The sequence below is a fragment of the Chiloscyllium punctatum genome, chromosome 17 (genome assembly GCF_047496795.1).
Source record: "Chiloscyllium punctatum isolate Juve2018m chromosome 17, sChiPun1.3, whole genome shotgun sequence".
NCBI lineage: Eukaryota > Metazoa > Chordata > Chondrichthyes > Orectolobiformes > Hemiscylliidae > Chiloscyllium > Chiloscyllium punctatum.
In genome coordinates, this window is record NC_092755.1 from 97,044,365 (window position 1) to 97,068,598 (window position 24,234).

A 24,234-nucleotide genomic window follows, 5' to 3' on the forward strand; every position below is an offset into this window, starting at 1 on the left:
AAGAACTATACGACAGTTATACCCTTCTCACTACCTATTAGCTTTTATGTTCTAAGTCTTTGTTTTAGCTCACTTTTGTTCAAGAAAAGGATTGAATTATCGTAGCTCAAATCATTAAGATCCTTACAATGATTTTTCAATAATTCAGTAACATGTCAGTCATTCTTTTTCTATTCACAAAGTTTCTTGTTTCAAAGTGATAAAGAATTCCTCTTCTGAAGCGAGTGAAATTCAGGCACGGCTCCTTTTTTCATTAGCAGAACGTTTACTTGATGCTGCACAAGTGAAAAATGAGTCTATTTTATCACTTCTCAATCTTGGGTTCTGCCATATGAGGATAAGAGGCAATCTTACTGCATATCTTACTGTCTATACTACCTGTAAAGGCCCCAAATTAAATGTGACAATGAGTCCCAAACAACAATGGCGAAGGTACCAGAATTCTCCTGCTGATAGAAAGGAAAAGCCTGTACCTAGCACTAATTATGACTTTCAGAGAAAATTGGGAAATCCAAATAGAAACAGTGTCTCTGACTAATTTCTTTGCATTTTCTTTTCCAACCAGAGTGATCCTGAATTCATCCAGTGGAAGAAAGAATTAACGGAAGCCTTCAATGAGGCCCAAAGAGTCCTCCGAAGAGCCCCTAAGATGTTGAATAAGTCACGTTCAGCAGTGGTAGAGCTGACCAAACCCCCTCTCAGCCACAGGAACAGCAATGGACTTTAAGGGAGAGCATTTTTGCGTGAGTCGGGGAACAGAAGCAAGAGACCTGAGGATGGTTTTGTGCAAACTACTTCTATATCACCTCGTACGTGGTCCAGCGTGTTGTTATTAATTAATTATGATCCCATAAAATAAGGTATATATATATATAGAAATATATATATATCATATGTGTATATATACTATATATATGCATACATGTATGTAGATATGAATGTGAGACTTTTTGGAACAGTTTGGCTGTGTATTTTCTATTGGAAGTATTGATGAACGAGTGTAGCATCTGTTAACTGAAACCACAGTAACCACTGGGGTTCATGAGCCAACTCCCCAAGAATGGACTAGAGGATGTTGCCAAATAATATTGGAGAATTTATTTTGTCATGTGTCATTGCGCCCTGGTGGTGTTTTTTGCTTCATATCAGAGAGTTGGAGGAACATTGACATACAAAGCAAGTGGCTGACAGGACCTGTGTTTTTAGCCACTGATTCACTCAGATTTCTTTTGCTTCTGAACTGCAACATATCACATTGAACATTGACCCATCATCGGTGGTGCATCTGTCGCCATGGTTACTCTGCTCTCAAAATGCTGTTTTGTGACATACTTGTCATGAATAGCACCATGTGCCAATAAGTATCATCGTCATCTGACTTGAGTTTCTTTTGCTATTTCGGACTCGCTACCTTGCTACGTATCATGTGTTTACCAGCTGCTGCTTTCTGTATGTACCCAACATTGGGTGATTGCAAACATCAGTTGGATGATGGATTATTTTATTCCCAAGGTTATACAGACAGTGATAAACAACTATGTGTTGGTGCTTGATCTCCCCCTTCACCACCACCCCCACCATCCCTCCCAAATCCCTTTTATTTGCAATGTTTCTTTGATGACAAGAGAATGATTGCTGCCATTCTGGTTTGCCAGATTGTCAACTTGTTAATATCTGCTAGCTCTCAGCTGTCACTAAGTTTTCTTGGCTACTCGAATGTTGCTTTGTGGCCTGTTTTGTTGATTGGGTTTCAGTGGTTGCTAGATGACAACACAGTCACACATCATTGTCAAGTTTCCATGGATAACGAATGACAAGGTTCTCTGTGTTTTGCCAAGTGTCTATGGTTACTGGATATCTAACTATAGTTACTGATCATGACCCGTCGTGCTTCTGTAATACCTGGTTTCAGCGTGGACTATTCTGCTACTGCTGGAGAATTTTCAGTTATTGTACATATTTAGATGCTGATCGACAGACCTAGCTGGTCCTGATATCTATGTTCACAGATACTGATCAAGGATTACTGGAAGCCATTCCATTGTTAGGTTACTTGTCACAGTTTGAAGGATTTTGAAATCATTGCATTGACGGGACATTAATGTGTGCTGCAACCTACACCTTTACTCCAGTGAGATGAAAAAATTTAGGAATCCCTACATTCTACACTTCTGATCTACGCAGCATATGATTTGTTTTATAAAGTCTTTGTCCCCTTCCCACCATGAAGTGCAAAGTGCCAATGGACTTTACAGATTAAGGAAGATTTTAAAACCAATCTGAGAGAAAAGTAAAATATTTATCATTGATATTACTGTGCAAGTGTACATAATGTTTAAGAACTAATATACCAAGAATCTATGGTAACAACATGAGAATATCTTTAAATGGTGATTGCATAGCATGAGTTGCTTTATTGAACATGTCTTCTATGAACACAGTGACAATGCATTGTTACATCTTAATAACTGGTCAGTCGCAACAAGGGTCAGCTATTAATCCGAATTTAGGGAGCAACATCAACGCTGAAATTCATTTGGTTTTCTTTGTTGCATTTTGTTTCAGCTACAGTACCACTAAAATGTTTAGACCTCATATTTCAACTGTAAAAATAACGGTGATGTGTATAGTTTTTTCAGGTTATATTTTTGTTTAGAACTACTGCATTTAATGCGTATTGAAATATAATATTAAGCAAGGAGACAATTGGGCTCAAAATTTGCCACAACCATTGCCATAGACTACTGCTTTAACAGAAATTGAGATTAAGTGATGGAACAAGGCTAGTCTGTGGTCAGTTCCAATTGCTTTTCATACAGGATGATGTCATAATAATTTCTGTTGCCAAGTGGGATAATGTTGCTAGCTTACTTTTGAATCAGTAATAAATATATAACCTGACTTTATCAAGAGTGTGGGGAGACAACACTGCTGATCCTAAGGGTGTAAGTTCAATTAGTTAACATTGATATTTATAATACGATAAGAAAACCAATTTTTATTTCTTGCTTATCCCAAAAAACCCACCATTTTATCTGTTTCTTTCCTTTCCACTTTCACCACCTGCTCCTCAAAAAAATGAAATTGGATACAATTGTATCTATACTATTTTGTAGCACCACCTAGTGCTCGGGCAACACTGGTGGAAATTCCATTGACAAGATTGTTTTCCTTCTCTCAGTTTATACATTAGTGTACGTTGAGTTGATGCAATATTGTCAGATTTCAGACTCAGGAAGTATTAGTACAGCTTGTATGTTCTTAAATGAGACAGTTAGTCTGTACAGGCCACCTCTGAAAAGAAATAGTGCCTAAAGTGCAGCATGCACATGCAAAATTATAAGGTCAACTGATCTAACCAATAAGTGCCCAAATCTGTAACAAGAACTCACTAATTCTGCATTGTTGCAGGAGTTAGCTCTGATATTGCACTTTGTTTTTTGCAGTTCATTTCCTGATCAAAAATTAATTTTTATCAGAGAAAATTCTACTGAAATTAGCATGAATCCATCAGCATAGTAACCTCAATTCTTTAAAGCTCAGTAGATTTTTGCCTATTCCATCTCATCAGAGAGCAAAAGGGAAAATTGGACAGGGAAGAGTATAAGTCCTGAGCAGAACCTTGGAGTTCCTTCCATGTGCCTGTATGGGGGTGTGCCATCCTCACTGTTCAATTTCCCTTTCCATGTTGTACCTAGGCAGTGCTTTGAAAAATGACAAAATCTGTCTCATCTTTTGTCAAACAATACTAAGAATGATTCCTCCAATAGTGCCCTAAAAATGCATGTTATATCAGTTAGTGTTACGTATCATGCACTGACCAACTTTATTTCTGAAAGGTTCAACACAAGTTAAGTGCCATGACCCATGGTGGTTTAATAATGTACTATGGCTGAAATTGTTATAAAAATACCTAAACTTGGAAAAACACAAGCAGCATAGAAAGGACTAATATTCTGATGACATAATCTAATTAGCAGGTCCTCCATACAAAAAAACTGAATGCCAGTTGCCAATGCTCTTTTATATCATGGCAGAGGCAAATTGCTCATTTGAAGCAAATGATCTTATGAATTCAGGAGTATCTTCTTTGAATCAGCTTTGGATTCAACCATAATTGAGAATTTTTGGTGTTTGAATTTGTGAAAGAGGTTTAATGCACATTATATAATGCATTACTTGGAGCAGTGATGTGTACTTCATATGAACTCCATAACAATGAAAGGTGCCCATTCTACTGGTGAGTGTTACAGTGTCTTTGATGTCTATATTAAGTAAATATTCTTAAACAATGCACATTTTGTCAGTATTATTGTGAGAATATAAAACCGAGAAGCTACATAAGAACATTAGAATTTGTGAATAAGATGCCACTATTTGTAATATTTATTACACCATATGCATTATTAATAAAAACAATGGACCCCAAATGGATGCCAACTTTGTGCACCTTTGGTTGGTGAAAAGCATTGTTATATTTCTGCTAGATCTAGGAATTGTCCCCCTTTCCACCATATTTTTAATAATGAACATAATGTTTCATAAGCCACTATGAAAGGGAAAACTCACTAAACTAAATTTAATTTGGTAAGAGTTTAAGATTTTAATTGTTATGTTTTACATATGCAGTAGAGACTATTGATAAGTAAACATTTTCTTAGGCTTTGTTTCTTTGACAAAAGGCTGATCTAAACTCTGAAAACAAGTGTTTAGTAGTATTGTTATACTTTGTTAACATGTCTTTCAGATGTTAATACTAAATTGTAACACATTTATCACAAACCATAATACAGATAAACCTAGCTGAAATGTTACTATACAGTTACACAGGATGTAGGAGTTACTAATGACTTCAGTTACTGGCTTCTCCATCTTCTTAAAGGTGCATGACCAGAAATAATGTTAAGCATTTCTTGCTTACTTATGACACAATGTGGTATTTTATGGTGGAAATTGCATATGGTAGTGTTTGTTCTCCATATGTAAAGACATACCATAAACATGAAATAGGTAAGGGAGGTTTGTAATATTTATAAAATTGTGATCATTTGCAGTTTTCTATAAATTGCAGATTATTAAAATGTACATCCAGTGACCATGAGGACATATTCGTTGCAATGATACTGTTAACATGAAATGGTGCAATAATTCCCATTTATTTACCAGCTAGACAACATTGAGTTTTGTCTTTCAGTTGATACATCACATAGAGGGGGTCAGCAGGTTTAGTAAAGGACAATGTAATAATCATCCGATCTTAACCCTCAATTAACAGCCCTAATGTTTGCATCGTAACCTTAAAGAAATCCTGGACCAGCAATCGGCATGATCATGGGAGATCCTTTCAATAAAATGTAAATGGCAGGCACCCAGGTGATTGGGGCACTTCATTGTTGTCCTTTTGACTCAGAGGCCAGAAGGTCGGAGCTCTGTTGCCAGTCCAGGCGATGCTATTTCTTCCAATCTCCAGAAAGAAAGTCAGGTTATCCTCAACCCACAAATCCTTGATTGGAGTCCCAGCCACATCGTAGTTTCACATGGTGTACTGGCTGCCATTGAGCTACCTGACTAATGCATAGCTAATTAGGACATGAATTCCTAGTGTTAGGAGTGCCTATCCCTGTCACAGCAATGTTGTTGACCTTGTTGGTGTTGGCTTTGACTCGAAAACGAACAGACTTCATTGGGATGTTCAACATTCAGTCAAACTGGTGTATCAGGTTTTCTTCCTAATTTGGGGTTCTTTCAATGCAGTCAGACTAAGCTTACAATTTAGAGATGCTGGTGTTGGACTGGAGTGTACAAAGTTAATCACACAACACCAGGTTGTAGTCCAACAGGTTTAATTAGAAGCTAGTGCTTCCAATTAAACCTGTTGGACTATAACCTGGTGTTGTGTGATTTTTAATGAAGCTTTCAATAGGAGTGTGTTGAAAGAGTTCCAACCTTATTGTTGTTGAAGACGTAAATATTCTCAGTTACAATTATTATTACTATTGTATGCACTCACAGCCAAGAATTTTTTATAGTATTCTCAGTCTGTACAAACTAAGAGTGCTGCCAAGAACCTCATTTGTAGTTTTTATAATATTTTGTTTTTGCAGAGAATGATTAGACAGATGTAATCTAACTTCACACAGTTAAATTGAATTAATTTTCATTTTTGAGAAGTCTAATGTTAAAATCCTTCAGCTGAGTTCACATACTACAGCTGGATATGCATGAGTTTAAATTGTCATTTTGAATGAATTGCCTAGAACTCAAAATTTTTAAAGTGAAAACCATGATCCATATGAAAGATATTAAGGAAAAATATTATAAATTCTGACAATGTGAACAGAAGAACAGAAACTGTTGGAATGACCTCAGTTTTGTCATTGTCTGTAAAATAGGCCATGACATTTTGATCTGTGAATATGATCCAACTTTTAAAAATTTGGAGAAAATTAGGAATTATTTATTGGTGTACAAAAATTTTGAAACTTGCATTTTTTTAAACGTTTGATTTACTTTCATACTTTTGTCCCCATGAGTCATTCTGCATTTCTTTCAGATTCCTGTATTTTGAGGGTGACACTTCTGGACAATCACTCAAGTTTCTAATGTGTCCAAACTTGACTCATTACTGTTTACTGGTGTATGAAACATTCTACAGTATATGAAACAGAATAAATGAAGTGTTTGCGATTAAACCAAATCTTCTGTGGGTCTAATGTAGCTACTGAATCCACAGCATACTTAGCTACATGCTATTGTTATGACTTGTTTGACTTTTCCACGTATTAGATTCAGTAATATCCTTTCTGCACTGTAAGATGAAATATTTCTCCAAACATCCACACAGCATTCTTCAATTGACTGCCCAATGGGTGATGGGAAGGAACCTGAAGTAACATTTTAGAAGTACAAGTTACATCATAGGGGATAGTGTGATAGAATGAAATTACATTAACAAAGGATGAGGATATTTATTCGGCATCTCTGTTGCTTTTTGGTCTAAAAGAAGCTGATTGTAACAGACCAAGGACTGGTTCTTTTTAAAGGGTAAGGAAATATGTTTTTCTTCAATTTGCATTTTTCTCACAATGTGCCTGTTTTACAATCAGTGATATTCTCTTCCAAAAAAATTCACAAAAACTTGTCTCAAATAATTACCATTCAGAGATACAACACATGGATGCTAACTGTCAACTGTTTAGTGTGTTTATTCATTTTGATCTGCTCCTATAAATAAAGATTCCTATCGATTTAAATGGGTTTCAAAACCATTACATTTTTAAAAAATCATTTATATTTCCCTCTCCCAATATTTTCCACTCATCTAAATCAGTCAGACCAAGCCACTTCCTCCTCATGCAGGCAGAAAGGCCTTTCTCAGTAATTAGAGGATATTGTTGAGCAGTGTCATGCATTTGCAGCTATGCAGCAAGGCACCATTAGCTGGCTAAGCAGATTTCTGCTGATTCCTAATTTAGTTGTATTAATTGTATAATTTATACTGGTGGGTTACAGCAATAAAGCAGTGGTTTATGGCAACAGCTTGTGGTAAACTTTGTGCCTTTTTGAGTCTCTGCACAGATTGAATAATTTGATTTCATTTGCTCTGTAGGGTTTTTTTTAAACTTTGAAATCATATTTTTTGCACCAGTTTTCAGGGATGTGAAAGAAGCTGCTTTGCATTAATGAGGCTGTCTGAATCGGGTTAATTCCTGTACTTTATACTGCTGAAGAAATGCTTTTAAGGATGTATTGAAAGTTGCAGCATTTTTTTAGTGATGGCCAGTGTGGTTTAACAGAAGTTTTTTTAACCCTGTTACTGTGCCCCGGGTTTCACAAACCAGGTTGCAGTTAGCTGAGTGGATTGGGAGGAGGGATATTTTTGGGGACGGCTGTTGCAGTCATTGTGGATAAGTTGTTTTGACTGTGATTGTTATGGTATTTGGCAAATCTGTTTCAAATGATTTGTGCACTTTCTGAATCTTTATCCTGGAGATTGGAACATGCTCAGATTCATGCCCATGACAATTGACCTGCAGCACACTGGAGACAGGAAATTTGGACTTGGGAATGTGCATATTCTGACACTTCCCGTGAAAATCTTGGATATGACCAGAAGTGGGGTTTCCATACTCCAGAAAGTGGCTAGGTAGTAAGCAAGAAATTGTTTAATTTCAAACAAATGAAAGGAGCAGTGCTTCCCTTTAAAGAGTAAAACAAATCCCGTAAAAAATTGTAGAGCTCATATCCTCAAACTTGCCCATCCCCTAATTCTTTCTTGTTTATTCTGATGAGTCATGGTAATAAAAGTGCAGAGCACCAGGCTTGGAATGATTTGGGGTCAGGCATGTCTATTGCCAGTTTCAGATGGACACATGTCAGAATAAGCACATGGTAGAAACCCACATTAGCCCCCACAAAGATATGCTGCATCTTCAACTTCTATACAGTGCTTGAATTTTTAAAAAAAAGAAAAAAATGTTTTTTAAGCTTTTGTTTTTTGACTGAATCTTGTTAGTATTGTATCAAACTGATGTACATATTCTAAAAAAAGGAGCATCCTATATACAGAATGTCTGATCTCTTCCCTCCCTCTTTTTCCCTATCCATTGCTCAGTCATCAACCTGTATCTTTCGAAAAGGATTCTAGTGTACTGTGTCATGGATGCAGCTGTATATTTTTGCTGCCATGCTATGTTCAGTGTAAAAGTTGGAATGGAGGGGGGAGGAGGGAGAGACCAAAAAGACATGTTATGTTATTTATTGTGAATCTGTTCTTTCGACATCATTGTGACATTCTGACATTCCAAACTGAATTCTTGTCTGAATCATTACTGTGCATGTGGTCACATTATTGCTTCTCTGATTCTTTGCCCTGTCTGAAGATTTCGGGTATTTTTATGTACTCAGGTGGACAAATTGATCCCAAAAATGTAAATGAGCATTCTCTCCTCCTCTGGTGGAATAGTTAATAGCAGCAGCATGAAACTGAGCCATGACCAGAAGCAGGTCATTCAGCCTGCCCACCCTGTTGTGCAATTCAGTCAGATGATGACTGAGTTGAATCCTAACTCCATCCATTCATTCCTCTGGACTAGCAGAAAACAGTCTGTTTCAGATTTAAAAATTTAAATTGAACTAACATTGACTGAGTTTTATAGGAGAGAATTCCACACTTCTGCCACATTTGTAAGGAGTAATGTTCCCTAGCTTCTCATCTGAATAATAGCTCAGTTTCTTGTCTTGGTAGAATGACCTGATGAGAGTTTCTGAAAATGAAAACCAGCCAACATTCACAAACCTAACTGACCTTCTGAAAAGTAGCCATGTGTGGATAATGTGAGAATAGAATTGGGTTTGATCGTAATTCCACTTCTCTGTAGGCTCACCCTTGAATAATGGCCACTTGGGCAAGGTACTGGTGGGCTGTTAGCACTTAATAAAACCATTTCCCAGCAAGAATCAACTTTTTCAGAAGAGGAGGAGAGAAAAATGGAAGAAAAATATAATTTCTTCCAAAGTGAAATGTGGCATTTATCATAATGGTGGCTGCTTCTTCCTACTTGTCAAGAGTGCCATAAATCTGCCCTGCTGAGGTGGTTTTACAATGACGGTGTTAATAATGTTTGGCTTTCTAAAGCACCTTATCACAATGAAATGTCTCAAAGCACTTTACCAAATTAATTACTATTGGAGCCGAGTGACTGTTGTAGGATTGCACTTGTGATTTGGTGTAAAGAAATAGAGCAGAATTATACAATTAACAGTGGTGAAAATTATGTTAAAAAGTTAGCCACTATATAGAAATTGAAATTAGATCAAAAGAATCTTGCCACCACCTGAGAAATGTAATAGTCTAGAATGATGGCCAGATTACGCGTTAAATGTGGACCTATGTAATTGGCAGAATGGGACAGCAGAAAGGTGTCATTCCCCCCCCCTCCTTAAAACCTTAAGTTTAAAAAAAATGCTCAGACTCTTATTCCCTGAACAGAATGGTGTTGGGATCGGTGTTAAATTTATAATTCACTTGTTACTGAAAAATGCTCAACATTTATTGTCAGGTCGTTTTTAATTATAGATTAAAAAGAAAATTCTACTCATCCCTGCCGGTTTTTAAATCCTTGCAATTTTAAAAGTCATAGCGCTCTACAATAGTCCATTTTACAATTTGCCAATCCAAGGACCTTGACCGGGAGATTTACGAATTGCACAATCTATCATGCCACCGTGTCATTCATTTGAATTTTTCAGCAGAAACTAGTTAAAAGTCCCACTTCACTGTGCTTCACATTAGCACTCTTCCATCTGTGTTATCGCTTGTGTTTAATTCAATTCAGGTGAACCACATTAATTGATTTTTACAGCTGGTGTGATAGTTCTTGTACCCATAGTTAAGATGCTGATTGAGAAGTGACATCATGATTTCTATTTCGAATTAAAAGTCCAAATGGACTTTGATACAAACAAGCTTTTGAAACAAGTACCAGTGAATGTTATTTGCACATGTTTGTTCCTAATGGACAGCAAGCACTCTGAGTGGGAGGATATAAATCTGTTAATCACACAATAGCAGGAGGCTAAAACTGTGCATCTGTTTTATATTGTAATTCCAATCTGTTCTATCTGACATAAATCACAGGTTGCTTTGTGCAGATCAGTAGTTTTCGAAGAAATGAAAATGGACAATTTCTGCATCTGTTTAATATTTTACAATGATTAACAAATATTTCTCTGCAGAATAGTAGCAGTATCTGGTAAATGTTTGTTTGGAGAGGAGCAACCTGTAATTTAATCTACGAACAACATTGGTCCGATCTTCAATAAATGATTTCACAGCTCACATTAATCAGATGCGCCTTTCCTAACTGTACATAATATAACAAAGTATTTACTAATTAAATGACACCGTAAAAGCCAAACACACACAAGCTGGCTGTAGCAAAGGTTATGGGACCGAATTAAAGGTTACGGCGTAGATTAAATGTATGTAACAACATATTTCTGCAAAGGTTATGGGCTGAATTAAAGGTCACCGCGTAGAATAAATATACATTACAGAAATTTCAACATAGAAGGCCTATTGAATCATGTGCTATCCCTGCATCAGTGTTACTTTCACTTTAACGTGTGTTCATAGTAATACACCTACACTATTACTCAGCTGAGCATCATTGTTATATGTTGAAAATTATCCATTCACTGCAACCTTTACCTGCTACAACTGCTGCGAGTGAACTTTCTGATCCTGAAATTCCTAGGAGGCCATTTTTCCTGGGGTTGGGTGTCAATGAGTACTCTATGACAACAAGGGAACTTCTGAAGCATCTGTCTGAACCAGCCAGCCAGATTTCCAAAATTGTAAACATTGTGGAAGACAGTAGGATGTTGGTGTGGAGGGTTGAAAGAAAATTTGCTCACAAACACCTCCACCATTGGAATTTAAGAAGCAGAATCCCAAGAAAACAATGTTACTCTCAAATATTTGTCTACCCACAAGCATTTTTCCCTCTTCAGGAATTTTGGGATCCTTTTTAAGTTTGATTCAATCTCTTGAATGTATACCATCTTAAAGTAAATGCTGAAGTACAACACTGACATTAGACTGTCCTAGTTATGGAGTATCCTTCTTTTTACAGTTGTCTAATTTATTTCATCAAAGATTTCAGGAACAAATTGTATTTGAGTAAACTTTCTATATCAGCCTGTTATTCACAGCAATTTGAAATCAGAAGTTGAGGGAATTCTGCAATGAGCTTGTCAGAAAATAGCATCTGCTGCTCAAATGTTTGACAACAGTATCTACTTGAATCCAAACCAGATTAAAGAAATTAGAAAGTTTCCTCTGATCTTTGTGTAGTGAAGAGTGATTCTCAATATCTGGTCATTGTGGATCCATTTGAGATTTGATGACTTGAGAAATAAATGTGTTAAAGTGGTGATAATTCTTTTGCAGTATGAATCTGATACAGAATAAATGTATGTAATAAAAAGTCACAACATAAATAACAACTTGGATAAACTTTAGGTCTTCCTAAATCTCTTCGCAGTAATGGTCACTGTTGCAACAAAGGCAAATCAGATATTTGGAGCAAGATGCCATTTAACCGCAAAAAGTACACTGTCCAGATAATTTTCAATCTGGCAGTTTTGAACAGAGAAACGTTGGCTCAGATAACGGGAGAACTACCTGCTCTTCAAATGTGTCATTGAAATTTTGATATCCAGGTGTTTCACATCCATTTAAGTACTTTTGAAGTGTGTCATTGTTATAGGGCACCACGCCCAATTTTCACACAGCAAGCTCCCAAGATCAGCATCTGATAATGACCAGATAATTTGTTTTTTCAATGTTGGTTCATCATAAATAATCTGCCAAGATGCAAGAAAGAATTCTCCAGTTGCTTTTGAAAATAGTGCCATGATATATCTTGCATCAATCAAAGCTAGAATGAGCCTTAGAAGATTGCACTCCTTCACTACTGCTCTGAAGTGTCAGATTAGATTTTGTCCTCAATTCTCTGGAGGTACATGAACCTACACCGTCATTCAGCGAGAATGTTACCAACTGAACCGCGGCTGGCAATGAAACTCGCAAGATGCTTCCTCAGTCAAATTCCTGTTAATTTAGCTATATCTCAAGCCTAGGTTTTGCTAATAAAATCAATGATTCCCTTTGGCAACATCTTTCAAACCTTTGGTCATAAATTACAGTATTCATTAAAAAGCCCATCTTCATATCCTGTCTTGCACCTTCTGCCATCACAACCCCTTTACTTTCTAATGACCTCCAATGCTTCCATCGTCATTACCGACCTCTCTGCTTGCTTTTCCTATCAATCCTTGTTAAATACTTTCAGTTCCATTTCAACCCAACCACAACTACAGTAGACTTTATGCATGAATGCAGCTAATATTAATTATTCCTCTTCAATTACTCTATAATTTTTAATAGGAGTGATCAGACTATCTCCCTTGGCTGTCTGCAAATCATTGTATACACTAACTCATTGGCATCATCAGACGATCCATTCCTTTCTTTACTAGTTCAGTTAACATTCTTTCCTTGCTGTTTGTATTCTCTCTGAGAATATCTGAAGTTCCCATCCTTTGCACAACACCTAATCGTTATTTAAGTTATAATATGATACAAGGGGCAATAATGTGCAGTGCATATGCAATTAATTTTCAGATGCAAACAATAATTACTAGTTCAAGCTTGTTTTAATTCCAGCTATGGTGGTGGTATGTTTGATTCTTCAAACCTTCTCCAGTTAACGTCCAGACTTTTGTTACTCTGTTTTAAACTCACCCATGTATCAAGCACTTTATCACCATCCCACCAACATCCCCAAAACTGATTCCGCAAGATGAATTCAATTGTGTAAAGTCATTGCTTTGTTCATCCAAGTTAAGTTTTAATTCAATATCCATTTTGTCAACAAAACTATGTACTTTGTTCACTCAAATAACATAATCTACCTCATGATAAAGTTCTGTCTGCATTTGTTTGCTTCCCAAGTTTGAATCTATATATTATTAATTCTTCCAGAATTCCTTTGCAACAGTCTTTCCCACAAATTATATTTGGTTATCTTTGTCAGTCCCTGTATGTGCTAGTTCATAGCTCTCAAATTCTGATCTTAGTGACAAATTCCTTCTTGGTCTTGTTTCATGTTATCTCTTTCTCACGCCTTGCAATTTTCTGATTGATCCACTGGGCATTCTACCAAGACTGATAACTGACATTTAAACAATTTGCCCTGAGGTTCTGCAGTTCTGTTTGCAACTTGATCTGCTTTACCACATCCCTCCTAATGTCAAACCTTCTGTAACATCTCCTCCTTAAATGATAATTTCAGTCACTTACCTTAACATTTTCTCATTCAACCTAACTGCCACTTTGTGAAGAGCCTTTGGATGTTTTTGCTATATTGAAGGATATGAGTGCCAAGTTATGTAATATATTTCTGTTCATCAATTCTGCCAAATTCTGGTAAAGGGAGACATGTTCTCTGAGGGCAGAGACTCAGAAATAAAAATCTAATTGATCATGCACTGGTTTCATATATTTTTGTTGTATATCCTAACATAGAACAGTTGCTTATGTGTTTTCTATTCCATTCTCATGCCAGGGAGTGATATACTGTTCAATTTGATACAATTTTGAACCTAGAAGAACAGTTCCTTCTGTAAAACAAAAAGACAGACACAAACTCGAGTCTTACCTTAAATCATAAAAATGCAATTATATATTTTCCTTGTGAGTTTTAGATATGCCAAAAAATGTGATCTTAAAACAAAACTCTTGGATGCATTTTGAGAAGAATTTTTTTAAATTTTCACAAAAGAAGTGTGTCAAAATCTATAGCAATTACTATTAATTTCAAGGTGAAGTGGCACCCCCTTCACTTGTTGATCTGTTTATAACCAGAATCTAACTGCAATCAAATTTCTTTGGCTAGCACCTCAAGCTATTCAAATTGTAATGTGTGCTAGATTTTCACCACAACAGTGCAAAAGCATTCTCAAGACTGCTACAATTACTTAAGGATTTCATGACCGGCAACAATTTCAATGTATTTTCTTTTGGTCCTGATCTAGTAAATGAAATTAGCAAAAGGGCTGCTGTCCACATTCCATACATTGAAATGATGGAAAGAGTTAATTGTAAAATCAGGTTGTTGAGAAAAAGGGAATTCTTCACAAGAGCATACCAAGTATGAAAGAATTGCTTTCTTCCCAGATGGCAAAACCCACTTAAGCAAAGCACTTGTGTGCCTGGCTTTCTTAATTTTGCAACTTCAAATTCATCTGTTGTTTCTGCTTCACAAGATTGAGAATAAACTCTAGAAGGCAGAGATGTACCCACATTATGATACTTAAAGACTCATTAAAATAATTCTATAAAGGAATCTGATTTAGAATTATTATTTTGGATACAGGAAGTTTAAAGTAGTATGTAAATGAAGCTTTGTATTGCAAATTTATTGGCTGTATAATCTCTTGTTTCTGTGTAATTAAATATGGTGTAAATAAATTTGATCATTAGATTTAGCCTGAACATGTGGTCTTATAGCGTGCTGTTTTCTGCTTTCAGAGACTCAAAGAGTACATGGTAGGCTTTTTCAAATTTTCTGTCTTGATAAAGGATGGTTTGTTAATTATATGGTACATTATTCCTTCATACTTAAAGGTTCACCATCCAGATCCCACAGAAATATAGAAATCAAAGCTTCTTCAATGGCACCAACAGGAGGCCCAGCATCACTGAACAAACCAGACAAAACGTAAGTAAAGGCAAGAAAGGCTTCACAAATAGAGGTTGCCAGGGAAGAGGATTTAGGGCTGTCAACAGTAAAGGCAGGATCGTGAGTTTTGGTTTGCGCCACCTCCCACCATCCCTAATTCTGAATACTAGATTCCCCAATTAGTCACTGAGTGTCCTTGAATGAGGGCCCTCACCTACCCCAACATCTAGAATAATAACTAGCAATCCATGCAGGTTTGTTTGTCCTGCTTCTTCTTACATAGTGTCTGGACATCCCCACCCTGCTGCCAGGTAGTTCAGTGGGCCTTCCACTCGAGATTAAAGTGGGAATTGAATAGGACAAAACCAGTAATCCTATTTTTGCCAGAAGTGTAGATGAGAGAAGATAAAACTTATTGATAAGAGTAAATTTATATTATTCTTTCATAGGATGAGTATGTCTTTGGTAATGCCAGCATTTGCTGCTTATCCACAAACGTCTTTGAGAATGTGATTGTGACCTGCTGCCTTCAACTGTTTACACCCATGTCCTATGGATGCATTCACAATGTTGTTAGGGAGGAGCTTCCAGGATTTTGACCTAGCTAGTGACTTGGAGGGAACAAAAAGGTGATGGTATTCCTAGTACACCTTCTGGCCTTGTCCTTATACATTGTAGAATTTGAATTAAGTAGAAAGAGGATTGGTGAGTGGCTGTAGTGTATTTTGTAGGTAATGCATGCTACTGTCACTCAGCGTTGACAGTCGAAACAGTGAATATTAAAGGATGTGGTTGGGGTGCTAATCAAATGGGCTGCTTTCATGAATGGTGTTGAGCTCCTTAAGTATTTTTAAAGCTGTATTCATTCAGGCAGGTAGAGAGAATTCCGCCACATTCCAAACTTGTATCTTGCCAATGGTAGACAGACTTTGTAGAGTCAGCAGGTCAACCTCTCATCTCAGACTTCTCAGTCTCTTTGTGATCATAGCATTTATTGAACTGGTCTAGTTGAGACTCTGATCAAAGGTATCCCTCAATATGTCTATGGTGGAGGGTTTAACAATGGTAATGCCATTGAAAGTCAAGGCAGTTAGATTTTCTATTGCTAGAGACCATCATTGCCTGGCAATTTTGTGACATGTTATTGGCCATTTATCAGCTCAAGCCTGAATGTTTTCCAGGTCATGCTTAATGCAGGCTACAATAAAGGTACTGAATACTGTTCAACCATCAGTGAACATTCCCATTCTAATGTTATGATGCAGGAGAGATAATTGATCAAAAGGTGGTTGGGCCTAGGATACTACCCAGAGGAACTCCTGCAACAATGTCCTGAACTGAGGTGATTGGCTTCCAACAACCACAATCATTTTCCTTTATGCTCGGTATGGAGAGTTTTCTCCCTGATTCCTATTAACTTAATTTGATTTGATTTATTATAGTCATACGTACCTAAGTACATTGAAAAGTTTTGTTTTACAAGCAGTGCAGGCAGATTATAGCAAACAAGGACATACAGATTATTGGTATTTAGACAGAGTGAGGCATACAAGGTTACGATTACACAGGAGGTGCACAGAAGTAAGGTCAACAATAAATTTGAAATTAGAGAGGTCTGTTCAGCAGTCTAATAACAGCAGGGAAGAAGCTATTCTTGAACCTGTTGGTACGTGTGCTAAAGCTTTTGTATCTTCTGCCTGACTGATGAGGTTCCTAGGGCTCCAATATAACCAAGTAAATACTGTTTTGATGTCAAGGGCAGCTATTTTTCCTTTATCTATATATTACGTTTTTGGTTTTTGAGTTCTAGGACTGAGACTACCTGGTATAACCCAAACAGCGTGTCAGTGAGCAGATGATTGCTATGTAAATACTACTTGATAATGCTTATCCCCAAAATGTAGATTCTCCTGCTCCTCGGATGCTGTCTGACCTACTGTGTTTTTGCAGCACCACGTTCTCGAATCTGATCTCCAGCAGCTGCAGTCTTCACATTCTCCTGATGTTGATAGAAGAATAATAGGGAGGTATTTTGTCAGATTGGATTTGTCTTGCTTTTTGTGGACAGGACATATTGGGGCAATTTTGTAAAGATTACCCAAAATACAATATGACATCACCTAGAAGGGTCTGTTTGCATGTGATGATGCCATCATTCTTGTATACACTGCTGAAGGGGAATTGAAGAGGCAGAGTCTGGGACCTTACTGAGAGCAAGGGGGAGGGAAGATGCAAGTGAAGGGCAGAGGGACAGGTGGGCAAAAGGAGAAACTTGCACCAGGAGCAGGAGGAAGTGAGGATAGGAGTGAGGGGTGAAAGTGGGCATGAGAGGGAGGAAGTAATGGGGAGGAAGGATGGGAATGAGGGAAGGAAATGTGAGTAAAGAAGGGAGAGACCTTTTGAGAGCAGAGGGGAGAGGTCACTGCAGTTCTATTGCAGTACAATCTATTCTGATATAACATGATAGTTCCATTCCCATGCTAACCGCAATTATAAGAAAATTGCGTAATAACAGCACCATTTAAACTAATGGGACCAGAATCGTGTTTCCTTACAGGTAAGGAAAGTTCACCTTCTACAAATAATGATCTAAATTTTTCAATTGCATTATAGTCAATTCAGGTTGAAGAAATGCATGTTATAGCAGCACCGACTACACCAGCTTTGAGTCTGGTTCTCTCAATTTTGTCAATCAAATTAGATAGTTAGCATTCTTTGTGTCTGCACATGCACATTGTCATCTGTAACAGACATTTACAGCATTCACAGCCAGGCAGGTTTCCTGTTGTTGGGTATATATCATTCTGTGACTACTAAAATAGCCTGGCTAGATGTGGAGCACAAATCTTCATTCCTACAGCCAGATATTGTCTGAGCCCATTGCCTTTGCTGTGTCTATTTATCTGGTTGACATGTCAAACCAGGGAGTGGTCAATTTTATAAACAAAGATAAAGAGGATGAAGATCTGAAGCAAAAACAGAAATTGCAGGAGAAAGTCAGCAGGTATGGCAGCATCTGTGAAAAGAAAATAGAGTTAATGTTTTAAGCATGTTTCAGAAGAGGAGTCACTGGACTCGAAATGTTTACTACCTTCTTTTCACAGATGCTGCCAGACTTCCTGAGTTTCTGCAGCAATTTCAATTTTTGTTTCAGTAGTAAATTTTACTTTGGTGTGAAGTATTAATTTGCACTAGGATGATGCTTTATTACTGAGAAAACATTTTACAAACTGTGGTTTCAGAGAACCAGACAGTAGATGAGAAGTTATGAATTACTTGCAGCTTATTTCCAGTTGCAGTTCATCTCACGCTTCAGTCGTGAAGTACGTTGGCCATTGTTCTCATCATTTACAAATTCAATCAAACTCATTCTATAATCCATGAGCTGCCTATTTCAAATTCATTTGTTCATCTGTGACTTTGACCATGTTTAGTTTGTGAAACCAAGTTATTACAGTTGTGAGGTCAGTATCATTGATATTATTTGAGACTGTCTTTAATGTAACATAAACTGAAGGAGGTCATGGGACCTTGCCTGACTGACACCATGGGTGGTTTGATATTAAAGATTAATGTATGGATCAGATTAATTTATGGTGAAGTAGGTGCAAGGTATATACACTTGGAGAGAATGGCAGCTACCTGTGTCCTGACAGTGGGTAGAATGTGAGGCTATAAAGTCCCAGAAAGTGGGTTGATGTCAGTTTGTAAACAGTTGCACTTGTTTTCCCCAAGATAAAATAGAGTTGGTGTCTCAAGGAAAGCTAATCAGCATTTCTCCCTAGATAAAAGGCCCATGTGATTCATGTAGGCCTGAAGAGTGGAAGAACATAAGAGATAATTGGTCTACCAGAATCAGGAGAAGAGGAGTGGCAAGATGCTGTGATTTACCATAGAGGAATGTGGAGGACTAAAAAGATCAAATTCATGAGGAATTACAACAAGACAGGAAGATTTGCCTAGTTTGTACTAGGGAAGAATCTCCAGGGAAAATACCTCAGTGTGAAAAACAAAACAAATACAGAAATTAACCTTCATGAGCTGCGAATCAACTTTGGCTAGATCTCAGAGGACCGAATGCCTAGTTAAAGACATTATAGAGAATATGTATGAACTGTTTTAGGTTGAGCTGAAGTAAAAACAAGAAAGTTCAGTTTATGGTTAAAATGTTGTGAAACTTGAGAGGGTTCAGAAAAGATTTACAAGGATGTTCCCAGAGTTGGAGGATTTGAGCTACAGGGAGAGGCTGAACAAGCTGGGGCTGATTTCCCTGGAGCATCAGAGGCTGAGGGGTGACCTTATAGAGGTTTACAAAATTATGAGGGGCATGGATAGGGTAAATAGACAAAGTCTTTTCCCTGGGGTCAGGGAGTCCAGAACAAGAGGGCATAGGTTTAAGGTGAGAGGGGAAAGATATAAAAGAGACCTAAGGGGCAACTTTTTCACACAAAAGGGTGGTACGGATATGGAATGAGCTGCCAGAGGAAATGTTGGAGGCTGGTACAATTGCAACATTTAAGAGGCATTTGGATGGGTATATGAATAGGAAGGGTTTGGAGGAATATGGGCCAGGTGCTAGAGGTGGGACTAGATTGGGTTGGGATATCTAGTAGGAATGGACGGGTTGGACCGAAGGATCTGTTTCCATGCTGTACATCTCTATGACTGTATTTTCATCAGGTTGCATGGAGTGATTCTTTCTGTGAGGCCTAGTGAGGTTTCTCTCCAGATTTGCTTCATTAACTAGATACCACACCCCTAGGGTCCCCCTTGCATCTGATGCTCAGCTGAATCTCTCTCCCACTGTATTATGCATGTGGTCAAGCACTGTCAATCTGGAGTTGCCCTTCACCATTAACGTAGTGGCACAGCGTCCGCAAACTGATGCCTGTCATAGCATGGAGGTGACATGGCTGATACTTTCTTGGATGTGCAACTGTACGTTCCTACCTTGATCATTATTTAACTACCAGGCCACAGAATTCCCTGTCCTTAGCCACATTCCCTCTTACAACACTCTGTGTCATTGCTACTCTTGCTCCAATGCCCACTACAGCCCAGCATCTTATCGTTGTTCAGTGTGTTCATCACAAACAGGATAGACTTAAAATAGTTCAAGATTTTCACTAGCACCAAATGTCAATGAAGTCCTGTCTGGCTTGTTTCTTCTGACACTGTTAAGCTCTATCTTGCTGAAGCTGATGTTCTTTCTGCTCAATGTCCTCATCTTCCTCCTTGGAAGGCTGTTCCTACTCTCCCTCAACGTCCGTCATATTCTCCCCTTGGCACAGCACCACATGCCCAGGTGATACAGCCCCTTCTATGTGGAGTCAATTTCAATGTCCCACAGAACATTCCATGCAGCAGATCCACACCTTCAGGAGGCCTATCGTCTACTTCACCATGACCCTGGTTGAAGATTGGGCTGCATCATATCTATGCTTGGCCTCAGTCAGGGTTTGTATACTGAAATCATCAGCCATGCCCGAGGGTAGCCCTTATCACTCAGTAACCATCCTTGAAAGATGCCTTGGCTCCTTAAACACAGCATGAAGGTGAGAGTTCTCAAGGATATAGATTTCATGGCAGATCCTTGGGTAGCATAACAAACTTCTAAGAAGTGGTCATAGATCACTTGCACATTGATGGAACAGAAGCCTTCCTATTGATGAACTCAGCCAAGTAATGATATGGACCTCTCAATTTGATGTATTTACAGTCTGTCTTGCTACTGGTATAGGATGGTCAGCCAATCCTTCGGGTCACAGGTTGTAGTGGTTGGCACAATCCTGAGTGTGTCCTGGCATATCCTTAGCTTGTGCAGACACTGCTTTACCATCTGGAAAAAATGACATTGAGGATGATAGACTCTAGCCCCCCTGTACCACCTCCGCATCCCGGTGGCCTTTCGGCTCTGACTACTCCTTGTGGAGGCTGCCTGGCAACCACTGAAGGTTATTGCTGCTTCTGGGTTTGCTGGTTCATCTGCTCCTCCTCCATATCTCTACTGGTCTGTTGCATCGCAGCAATAGCAATGAAGCCCCTGCTGTAGCTGAATCCATCAGAATCTGGTGGGAAACATAAAGCACAGATCAAGCCTTTGTAATGTGAGCAGTCAATTGCCATCACTCTCAAATTACAGTTTTGCCTACTGCTCGATGCAGTGGGACATGGAGCAGTCCATTAAGGAGAGCCAAAGATAACCCTCCCAACCAGGGATCAATCCTGGTTCAATGAAGGGTCCAGGAGGGAATGTCAGGAACAGCACCTGGCATACCTCAGGAGGTAAGAACCATACAGGGTAAGCAACAAGTGATGGACAGAGCTAACCAATTCCACAACCAACACATCCCATCTAAGCTCTGCAGTCCTGCCACATCCATTCATGGTAGGTGGTGGGCAAATAAATCATGGGAGGAGGGGGCTTCAGAAATATTGCCATGCTTATTGCTAAGCAAGTGCAACATATAAGGGCAAAAGGGAGAGAGTGAGGACTGCAGATGCTGGAGATCAGAGTTGAGTGTGGCGCTGGAAAAGGACAGCTGGTCAGGCAACATCCGAGGAGCAGGAAAATCGACATTTTGAGCATAAGCTGTTCATCATGAGCTCTTCGGATGCTGCCTGACCGGCTGTGCTTTTCCAGCACCACACTCAACTCTGATCTCCAGCATCTGCAGTCCTTTTCCAGCACCACACTCTCAACCCCAACATCACTACAAAAGACAAGGCTGAAGCATTTGCTGAGTGGATGATCTATTTCTGCCTCCTGTGGAGGTCCCCAGCATCACACCTGTCAACCTTTAGTCAATTCAATTCATTCTGCATGATATCGATAAATGGATGCACTAGAAACTGCAAAGGCTATGGGCCCTTAAAAAATTCCAGCAATAGTACAGAATCCATGTGCTACAGAACTTGCCATTCCTTTAGGCAGGCTGTTCTAGTAGTTATAGCACTGGCATATACTAAATAATGTGGAAAATTACCCAGATATGTCCTTTACACTAAAGAAAAAGCAGTTCAAATCCAACTGGCTAATTACTATCCCATCAGTCTACTCTGTATCATCAGTAAGTGATGAAACAAGTCATCAACAGTATTATCAAGCAGCACCTGCTCAGCAATAACCTGCACAGTGATGCCCAGTTTGGGGCTATTGAATGACCACTGAGCTTCTGATCCTAGATGGCCTCTTTCTTCAAGGACTTCAACTTCCCCTCCCATGTGGTCAACAATGCCCTCCAGCGCATCTCCTCCACTTCCTGCAAATCTGCCCTTGATCCCTATCCCTCCAGTTGCAACAAGGATAGAACTCCCTTGGTCCTCATCTCCTACCTCACCAATCTCTGTATACATTGCATCTTATGCTGCCATTTCCACTGCCTACAAACAGACGTCACCACATGAGATCTATTTCCTTCCCCAGAGTTCCGCAGAGATTATTCCCTCCTTAACTCCCTTGTTAGGTCCACGTGCCCCACCAACCCACCCTCCACTCCCGCTACCTTGCCCTGCCACTGCAAGAGGTGTAAAACTTGTGCCCAAACCTCCATTCAAGGCCCCAAAAGATCCTTCCACATCTCTGAGATTTTCCTGCACCTCTGCGCCCATCATCAACTGTTTCCGTTGTTCCCAATATGGTCTCCTTTACATTGGGGAGACAGCGCGCCAACTTGCAGATCATTTCAGAGGATACCTCTGGGACACACACACACTATACAACCCCACCACTATGTGGCCAAACACTTCAACTTCCCTTCCCACTCTGTCAAGGACATGTAAGTCCTTCCACTGCCAGATTCTCACCACCCGACACTTGGAGGAAGAATGCTTTATGTTTCATCTTGGGACCCTCCAACCACACTGGATTAATGACAATTTCACCAGCTTCCTCATCTTCCCTCCCCCCACCTTGTCCCAGATCCAACCCCCCCCCCCCCCCCCCCCCTCAACTCGGCAGCACACTCTTGAACTGTCCTATATGTTCATCTTCCTTCCCATCTATCTGCTTCACCTCCCACTCCAACCTATCACCATCAGCACCCACCTTCATCTACCTATCGCTTTTCCAGCTAACTTCTCCCCAGCCCCACTCCTCTATATTCCTAATGAGGAGCTAATGTTCAAAACGTCGACTCTCCTGTTCCTTGGATGCTGCCTACCTGACTGGCTATCAGCAGCGATGGAGTCCTCATCCATATGGATCCAGGTGCTGGGCCTTTCGAGATCAGGTTGACTACCTTGAAAATTGAGCTCGGAGGATGAATCTTTGGATCGTCGGACTTCCAGAGGGTGAAGAAGATGGGCAGCCAGTCAGCTTCTTTGAAAACTGGCTGCCACAGTTCCTGGGCCTTCAAACTGAATCTGGCTGGCTGCAGATTGAAAGGGCCTAGTGAGTGGTGGTATGTAGGTCCGGGCTGGTACAGCGCCCTACCCGGTCCTAGTGCACTTCCTCACATACAGGGACAAGCAAAGAGTGATAGAAGCCTCCAGATTACTGAGGAAAGATCCACAGACACTGCTGCACAAGGGGTCAAAAATCATGTTTTTCCAGGATTTCTCAGCTGCTGTAATTCGAAAGAAGAAGTCCTTCAATGAAGTTAAAAAGAGGAAGCTGGGCATCCAGTACACCGTGAGGTATCCCATGGTGCTCCATTTCAGCCACTAGGCTCAGTTTATACGTTTGACTCAGCAGATAAAGCCAAGAACTTTGCAGACACTGTAAAACAGACCGATTGGTCTGAAGAATATTGTTAATGTTCATCCTCTCTTCCTCCTTTCCCTGTGTTTTCCCTTTTTCCCTTTCCCTAATCATTTTTAAAAAATCTTGGAATATGTTGTTCTTATTATATTTTTATAACTAGATTTTATCGGGAAACTTTGTGGGTGCCCTTTGTTGTTTTCCTTTTTTTTCTTCATTTTCTCTTTTAGTCACAAGGAGGGGTGACATGGAGCCGGGGATAGGCGGAGTGCTTATCCTGACTTT

The 24,234-nt window shown here is 39.1% G+C and overlaps 1 protein-coding gene across 1 annotated transcript in view; it reads left to right on the top strand.

Moving 5' to 3' along the window:
* Positions 1-15,061, top strand: part of grk3 (G protein-coupled receptor kinase 3) — a 302,636-nt gene extending 287,575 nt beyond the window's left edge. The window contains exon 21 of the mRNA XM_072588022.1: positions 566-15,061. Coding sequence (XP_072444123.1) covers positions 566-727 — 162 coding nt within the window. The 3' untranslated portion in view covers positions 728-15,061. The remainder of the gene's footprint in view (positions 1-565) is intronic.
* The last annotated feature ends 9,173 nt before the right edge of the window (positions 15,062-24,234 follow it).